The sequence below is a fragment of the Nycticebus coucang genome, chromosome 3 (genome assembly GCF_027406575.1).
Source record: "Nycticebus coucang isolate mNycCou1 chromosome 3, mNycCou1.pri, whole genome shotgun sequence".
Lineage (NCBI taxonomy): Eukaryota > Metazoa > Chordata > Mammalia > Primates > Lorisidae > Nycticebus > Nycticebus coucang.
This window is the reverse complement of record NC_069782.1, coordinates 59,665,747-59,675,248: the sequence shown is the minus strand read 5'-3', so window position 1 is coordinate 59,675,248 and position 9,502 is coordinate 59,665,747. Positions and strand designations below refer to the sequence as shown.

Sequence of the window (9,502 nt, the reverse complement as noted above, 5' to 3'; positions counted from 1 at the left end):
TCTTTGGTCATTTGGTCTTTGAATTTGTTGAATTCTTGAGATATCTTTTGGGGTACTGCTTGGAATTCTAGTTCAATCTTATTTGCTATCCAGATTCTGAATTAGATTTCTGAAATCTGAGCTATTTGTTTGTGCATGGGATCTTGTGCTGTGTCTTCCCCATTGATCCTTGGGGGAGTTGGTCTACTCTGATTATTCATATTGACAGAGTTTATTTGTTGATTTTGCCTCATGATGGTTTTTTCACCATTGCCTCTAGCTGTCCTCAGAGTTGGGGAGGTGCCTCTCCAAGATTAGACCCCAGCGGGATCTCTTTATTGTTGCTGATCTTTGTTGGGAGTGACCCTATGTAGCTCCTCTGGTGCTGCCCCAGCCAGAGAGTTCTGGTTGTGGGAGCAGCTCCGGATTGTGACACACCGGGATCAAGCAACAGGGTGGCGGGGTGGTGGTGGTGCGGGGGTGGGGGATTGCACACGGTTCTGGGAGTGCCTGGCACCCAGTGACTTTGGCTTAGAGAGCCCAAGACTCCAGCAGTCTCTGGCCAGGGGAAGGGCTCTGCACAGGGGCAGGAGGGGTCTGGAGGGCATGTGGCTATCAGAGTCCTTGGCCAAATGAGCACGCGGGTGTTGAGGCAGGGAGGATGCGGGTTGCAAGGCTCCTGGATTTCCTAGTCAGGGCGAGTGGAGGCCCAGCAGGTGCAGGTCTTACCAGGGTCTGGATGGGGGCAGATCGCTGATCACAGCGCAGGTCTTACGGAGGTTCATGCACTGATGGCTGATCGTGCACAGCTCTTATGGAGATCTGGGCACCGATAGCTTATCTTGTGCAGCTCTTATGGAGGTCCAGGCCTTCACCTCACTTTCTTAATTATCGTGTTAAGACATTTACACTCTACACTTAGTAGATTTGACATGTACCCTTGTAAAATGCACCATAGGTGTGGTCCAACCAATTCCCCTCCTTCCAGGCATCCTCCCCACTCTCCAAACCCCTCTTCCTCTTTTCCCTTCATTCTGAGTTGTATTTGGGTTATAGCTTTCATATGGAAGTGTAGGTGCTTATATATTGGTTTCATGGTAGAGCTGAGTACATTGGGTACTTTTTCTTCCATTCTTGAGATACTTTGCTAAAAAGAATATGTTCCAGTTCCATCCATGTAAACATAAAATAGGTAAAGTCTCCATCTTTTTTTAAGGCTGCATAATATTCCATGGTGTACGTATACCACAATTTATTAATCCATTCATGGGTCGATGGGCACTTGGTTTTTTTCCATGACTTAGCAATGACGAATTGGGCTGCAATAAACATCCTGATGCAAATATCTTTATTATAAAGTGATTTTTGGTCTTCTGGATATAGAAGGATATAGTAGAGGAATTACAGGATCAAACAGCAGGTCTATTTTTAGATCCTTAAGTGTTCTCCAAACTTCTTTTTAAAAGGAACATATTAGTTTGCGTTCCCACCAGCAGTGCATAAATGTTTCCTTTTCTCCACATCCACGTCAACATTCATAGTTTTGGGGTTTTGTTATGTGGGCTACTCTTTTTTTTAGAGACAGAGTCTCAATCCATTGCCTTTGGTAGACTGCCATGGTGTTTCAGCTCACAGCAACCTCCAGCTCTTGGGCTTAGGCAATTCTCTTGCGTCAGCCTCCCAACTAGTTGGGACTACAGGCACCCACCACAACACCTGGCTATTTTTTGTTGCAGTTTTCTGGGGCCAAGTTTGAACCTGCCACCCTCAGTATGTGGGGCTGGCACCCTACTCACTGAGCCACAGGTGCCGCCCTATGTGGGCTACTCTTACTGGAGTTAGATGATATCTCAAAGTGGTTTTTATTTGTATTTCTCTGATGATTAAAGATGATGATGGCTCGGCGTCTGTGGATCAAGCGGCTAAGGCACCTGCCACATACACCTGAGCTGGCAGGTTTGAATCCAGCCCTGGCCTGCCAAACAACAATGATGCCTGCAACCAAAAAATAGCCTGGCATTGTGTCAGGTGCCTATAGTACCAGCTACTTGGGAGGAGGAGGCAGGAGAATCGCTTGATCCCAGGAGTTGGAGGTTGCTGTGAGCTGTGATGCCACAGCACTCTACCCAGGGCAACAGCTTAAGGCTCTGTTGCAAAAATAAATAAATAAATAAAAATACAGATGATGAGCATTTTTTCATGTGTCTGTAGGCCATGGGCCTATCTTCCTCAGAGAAGTTTCTTTACAAATCTCTTGCCCACAGTGAGATGGGATCACTTGTTCCTTTCTGGCTACCAGGGTTGATTTCTCTGGGGATTACGGTTATCAAACCTTTGTCAAAGACATAACCTGCAAATATCTTCTCCCATTCTGAGGGCTGTCTACTTGCTTTATGTACTGTGTTCTTGGCTGAGAAGAAGCTGTTTAGTTTGATCAGGTACCAATAATGTATTTTTGGTGTTGCTTCAATTGCCTGGGGGGGTCCTCCTTATAAAATATTTTCCCAGGCCAATTTCTTCAAGTGTTTTCCCTGTACTTTCTTCTAGTATTTTTATAGTTTCATGTCTTAAGTTTAATCTTTATACAGTGTGAATCTATTTTTGTTAATGGTGAAAGGTGTGGGTCCAGATTCAGTCTTCTACAGGTCGTCAGCCAGTTCACACAGCCCCATTTATTAAATACGAAGTCTTTTCCCCACTGAATGATTTTTTTTATTTTTTTAATTAAATCATAGCTGTATACATTAATGTAATTGTAGGGCCCACTGAATGTTTTTGATAGGTTTATCAGAGATCAAATGACAATAAGTAGCTGGGTGCATCTCTTGGAGCATTTTTATTGTTGCAGAAGTTTCAGTGCTTGATATTGGTCTGTTCAAGAGATCAATTTCTTCCTGGTTAAGTCTAGAGAGATGGTGTGATTTCAGATACAGATCCATTTCCTCCACATTTTCAAATTTCTAGACATGGAATTTTTTATAGTAATCAGACATAATCTTTTGTATCTCTGTACTATCTGTTCTTATTTTCCTGGTTTTATTTCTCTCTCTTTTTTTTTAAATCATAGCTGTGTACATTAATGTGATCATGGGGTACAATAAACTGGTTTTATAGACCATATGACATATTTTCATCACACTGGTTGACATAGCCTTCCTGGCATTTTCCTAGTTATTGTGTTAAGACATTTATATTTTACATTTACTAAGTTTCACATGTACCCTTGTAAGATGCACCACAGGTGTAATCCCACCAATTATCCTCCCTTCACCCATCCTCCCCCTAACGCTAACCCTTCCATGGTATATGTACACCATGGAATATTATGCAGCAAAGAAACTTTAGATTTAAACCTAACCATCCAACATTTGGATTTAGCAGACATCTACAGAAAATTTCATCCCAACAAAACTGAATACACATACTTCTCATAAGCCCATGGAACATACTCCAAAATCAATGACATCTTAGGTCACAAGTCTAACCTCAGTAAATTTAAAGGAATAGAAATTATTCCTTGCATCTTCTTGAACCACCAAGGAATAAAATTTGAACTCAGTAGCAACAGGAACCTGCACACTCATACAAAAACGTGGAAGTTAAATAACCTTCTGCTGAACGATAGCTGGGTCATAGATGAGATCAAGAAGGAAATCACCAAATTTTTGGAACAAAACGACAATGAAGACATGAATTATCAGAACCTCTGAGATACTGCAAAGGCAGTCATAAGAGGGAAATTTTTAGCACTGCAAGCCTTCCTCAAGAGAACAGAAAGAGAGGAAGTTAACCACTTAATGGGATATCCCAAGCAATTGGAAAAGGAAGAACATTCCAACCCCAAACCCAGTAGAAGAAAAGAAATAACCAAAATTAGAGCAGAATTAAATGAAATTGAAAACAAAAGAATTATACAACAGATCAATAAATCCAAAAGTTGGTTTATTGAAAAGGTCAATAAAATAGATAAACCTTTGCTAACCTAACCAGGAAAAAAGGAGTAAAATCTCTAATTTCATCAATCTGAAGTGACAAAGACAAAATAACAAGAGACTCCTCAGAAATTAAAAAAATCCTTAATGAATATTATAAGAAACTTTATTCTCAGAAATATGAAAATCTGAAGGAAATTGACTGATACTTGGAAGCACATCACCTTCCAAGACTTAGCCAAAATCAAGTGGAAATGTTGAACAGGCCAATATCAAGTTCTGAAATAGCACCAACCATACGAAATCTCCCTAAAAAGAAAAGCCCAGGAATAGATGGCTTCATGTCAGAATTCTACCAAACCTTTAAAGAGGAACTAATACCTATATTAATCAACCTTTTCCAAAATGTAGAAAAAGAAGGAAGATTACCCAACATGTTCTATGAAGCAAACATCACCCGGACCCCCAAAACAGGAAAAGACTCAACAAGAAAAGAAAATTATAGACCAATATCACTAATGAATATAGATGCAAAAATATTCAAGTAGATCCTAACAAACAGAATCCAGCAACATATCAAACAAATTATACATCATGACCAAGTCGTTTTATCCCAGGGTCTCAAGGCTGGTTTATATATGTAAATCTATAAGTATAATTCAGCCCATAAACAATTTTTTTTGTTATTATGAGTTTTATTTTTAAATTTACATAGATGTAAGATAAGCACGAGGAAAAGAACTGTATTTAAAGACAATTAGATCCAGAGGAGTTACAAATGTTCATCCATCCCAAAGATTTTGTCTGGGTATTCCTTCCTTAGCTGTCGTCTCGCATCTACTGTTGATGCATAGATGACATATCCCTCTGAGAGAAAAATGATCGCAAGCAGCAACACTGAATAAATCCAGTCCAGGGTGCGGTGACTCACTGGCTTCATGGTAGGGAAACGGTGGCGGGTTAGGGGAACAGGCGGGACCTGCGGGCCCTAGAGTAACATCTCAGGCAGTGCCTACCGGGCAGCTGTGGCCATCTTTCAGTCGGCCCATAAACAAATTTTTTTAAAAAGACCATATGATTCTCTCAATTGATGCATAAAAAGCTTTTAATAATATCCAGCATCTCTTCATGATCAGAACACTTAAGAAAATTTCTATAGAAGGGACATTTCTTAAACTCATAGAGGCCATCTACAGCAAACCCACGCAATATCGTATTGAATGGAGTTAAACTGAAATCATTTCCATTCAGATAAGGAATCAGACAAGGCTTCCCATTGTCTCCACTGCTCTTTAACATTGTAATGGAAGTTTTAGCCATCACAATTAGGGAAGAAAAGGCGATCAATGATATCCATATAGGGTCAGAAGGGATCAAACTTTTGCTCTTCACTGATGATATGATTGCATATCTGGAAAACACCAGGGATTCTATTACAAAACTCTTAGAAGTGATCAAGGAATACAGCAGTGTCTCAGGTTACAAAATCAACATTCATAAATCAGTAGCCTTTATATATACCAACAATAGTCGAGCTGAAAAAACAGTTAAGGACTCTATTCCGTTCACAGTACTGCCAAAGAAGATGAAATATTTGGGAGTTTATCTAACAAAGGACACGCAAGATCGCAATAAAGAGAACTATGAAACTCTAAGAAAAGAAATAGCTGAAAATGTTAACAAATGGAAAAACATATCATGCTCATGGCTGGGAAGAATCAACATTATTAAAATGTCCATATTACCCAGAGCAATATACAATTTTAATGCAATCCCTATTGAAGCTCCACTGTCATACTTTAAAGATCTTGAAAAAATGATACTTCATTTTATATGGAACCAGAAAAAACCTCAAATAGCCAAGACATTAGTCAGAAATAAAAACAAAGCAGGAGGAATTACGCTACCAGTCCTCAGACTATACTACAAATCGATAGTGATCAAAACAGCATGGTATTGGCACAAAAGCAGAGAAGTAGATGTCTGGAACAGTATAGACAAGCAAGAGATGAATCCAACTACTTAGCATTATTTAATCTTTGACAAGCCAATTAAAAACATTCAGTGGGGAAAATATTTCCTATTTAACAAATGGTGCTGGGTGAACTGGCTGGCAACCTGTAGAAGACTGAAATTGGACCCACACCTTTCAGCATTAACTAAGATAGACTCTCACTGGATTAAAGATTTAAACTTAAGACACGAAACTATAAAAATACTAGAGGGGAGTGCAGGGAAAACCCTTGAAGAAATCCGTCTGGGTGAGTATTTTATGAGGAGGACCCCCCGGGCAATTGAAACAGCTTCAAAAATACACTACTGGGACTTGATCAAACTAAAAAGCTTCTGCACAGCCAAGAACACAGTAAGTAAAGCAAGCAGACAGCCCTCAGAATTGGAGAAGATATTTGCAGGTTATGTCTCCGACAAAGGTTTTATAACCAGAATCCACAGAGAACTCAAACGCATTAGCAAGAAAAGAACAAGGGATCCCATCACAGGCTGGGCAAGGGATTTGAAGAGAAACTTCTCTGAAGAAGACAGGCGTGCGGCCTTCAGACATATGAAAAAATGCTCATCATCTTTAATCATCAGAGAAATGCAAATCAACACTACTTTGAGATACCATCTAACTCCAGTGAGACCAGTCTATATCACAAAATCCCAAGACCAGAGATGTTGGCACGGATGTGGAGAAAAGGAAACACTTTTGCACTGCTGGTGGGAGTGCAAATTAATACATTCCTTTTGGAAAGATGTATGGAGAACACTTAGAGATCTAAAAATAGATCTGCCATTCAATCCTGTAATCCCTCTACTGGGCATATACCCAGAAGACCAAAAACCACATCATAACAAAGATATTTGTACCAGAATGTTTATTGCAGCCCAATTCATAATTGCTAAGTCACGGAAGAAGCCCAAGTGCCCATCGATCCACGAATGGATTAATAAATTGTGGTATATCTACACCATGGAATATTATGTAGCCTTAAAGAAAGATGGAGACTTTACCTCTTTCATGTTTACATGGATGGAGCTGGAACATATTCTTCTTAGTAAAGTATCTCAAGAATACAAGAGAAAGTACCCAATGTACTCAGCCCTACTATGAAACTAATTTAGGGCTTTCACATGAAAGCTATAACCCAGTTACAACCTAAGAATAGCGGGAAGGGGGAAAGGGAGGGGGGAGGTGGGTAGAGGGAATGGGATTGGTGGGATTACACCAGCGGTGCATCTTACAAGGGTGTATGTGAAACTTGGTAAACGGTCTGTGAAGCTAGTGAATGATGCCCCATGATCATATCAATGTACACAGCTATGATTTAATAAAAAAAAAAAGAAAAAAAAAGAATGGAAGAAAAAGTACCCAACGTACTCAGCCCTACTATGAAACTAATTTAGGGTTTTCACATGAAAGCTATAACCCAGTTACAACCTAAGAATGGGGGGAGGGAAGGGGGCGGTGGGTACAGGGAAGGGGTTTGGTGGGATTACACCAAGGGTGCATCTTACAAGGGTGTATGTGAAACTTGGTAAGCGGTCTGTGAAGCTAGTGAATGATGCCCCATGAATATATCAATGTACACAGCTATGATTTAATAAAAAAAGAAAATTATAGACCAATAATGAATATTGATGTAAAAATATTCAGTAAGATCCTAACAAACAGAATCCAACAACACATCAAAAAAATTATACACCATAACCAAGTGGGATTTATCCCAGGGTCTCAAGGCTGGTTCAACATATGTAAATCTATAAATGTAATTCAGCTCATAACCAAATTAAAAAATAAAGACCATATGATTCTCTCAATTGATGCAGAAAAGCTTTTGATAATATCCAGCATCCCTTCATGATCAGAACACTTAAGAAAATCGGTATAGAAGGGACATTTCTTAACTAATAGAGGCCATCTACAGCAAACCCACAGCCAATATAATATTGAATGGAGTTAAATTGAAATCATTTTCACTTAGATCAGGAACCAGGCAAGGTTGTCCATTGTCTCCATTGCTCTTTAACATTGTAATAGAAGTTTTAGCCATTGCAATTAGGGAAGAAAAGACGATCATGGGTATTCACATAGGGTCAGAAGAGATCAAACTTTCACTCTTCGCAGATGATATGATCATCTATCTGGAAAACACTAGGGATTCTACTACAAAACTTTTAGAAGTGATCAAGGAATACGGCAATTTCTCAGGCTACAAAATCAACACCCATAAATCTGTAGCCTTTATATATACCAACAATAACCAAGCTGAAAAAACAGTCAAGGACTCTATTCCTTTCACAGTAGTGCCAAAGAAGATGAAATATTTGGGAGCATACCTAACAAAGTGTGGAAGGCTGACACCACAGCATCTATTTTGTAGGCCAAGTGCTATTTCCAGTACTAACAGACTTAAGTTTCTATTTCCCTGCAAATGCTAGGCCTAAGTTTCTATTTCCCTGAAAACACCAAGCCTCTTCTCGTAAATCATGTGAGCGAAACTTGGAAGCTTGCCATTTGGAAATTATCTCCACCAAGGCCAGGTTGCTTGGATACCTGGTGACGTAAACCTCCTCCTTCACCTACCCTTATATACTCTGGAAGAACTTTGCAATAAACGAGACTTGATCAGACTCCTGTCTTGTCTCCATTCTTTGTGCCCCTTGCCCCTTCCCATTCTTACCCCCTCCTCCAGGTATCCCTGTCGACTGACCCGTGGGCCGGGTCACGTGGCGCCCGACCAGGGACCTGGATATGAGGGAAAAAGTGAAGAAGCTACTGGAGGCAGCCGGCCAGCTCAGAGAAACATCAGGACCTGGTCACGCAGTAGCCTGCTGTGCTGGAACGAGGATCTCGGTGAGTAGTAGCGATCATGGGGCAAGAAGTCAGTCAGTATGAATTATTTGTGGAACAGTTAAGAGATGCACTCAGGATGTGAGGAGTAAAGGTCAAAATTAAACAGCTATTTCAATTTTTTGACTTCTTAAAAGAAGTCTGTCCTTGGTTTCCTCAAGAAGGAACCGTAGACGAGAAAAGATGGAAAAGAGTGGGTGATGCTTTAAATGATTTTTATCAGGTATTTGGACCTGAAAAAATACCAGTCACTTCTTTCTCGTACTGGAATCTCATTAATAATATTATTAGCTATCATAGTGTTTGTCCCGCAGTTGCGGATGTCACAAAAAAGGGAGAAGAACTGTTACATCACCACAAAGAAAAGGATATTAAATCCCAAGATCCATCCGAGGATTTTGGGGCTGCTGGAGGCACTCCTCCTAGCTGTCAGCTTAATGAGCAAGAAGATCTTATCTCACTAGAGAGTGATGAAGAATCAAACAAAGAGGAATCAGGCATTCCCAGCCCTCTATAAATTACTGGAAAAACAGACAAAAAAGGGCTAGGAAATTTATCTTAAGGGTTATTGACATTCCTGCACGCCACACAGATAAGATCACTTGGAAAAGTGACGAGCCTGTATGGGTTGATCAATGGCCCCTCTCAAAAGAAAAATTAGAAGCCGCTGAGCGGTTAGTGCAGGAACAACTAAAAGCTGGGCATATAGAGGAAAGCAACTCCCCATGGAACACTC

The 9,502-nt window shown here is 40.2% G+C and overlaps 1 protein-coding gene across 1 annotated transcript; it reads right to left on the bottom strand.

Annotated features, from left to right (window-relative positions):
* Positions 1–3,103: 3,103 nt before the first annotated feature.
* LOC128580592 (small integral membrane protein 27-like) lies at positions 3,104–7,079 on the bottom strand. The gene has a single exon (XM_053582625.1). It carries the CDS (start codon positions 4,849–4,851, stop codon positions 4,684–4,686), a length of 168 nt encoding a protein of 55 aa, XP_053438600.1. The 5' UTR covers positions 4,852–7,079; the 3' UTR covers positions 3,104–4,683.
* Positions 7,080–9,502: the final 2,423 nt, after the last annotated feature.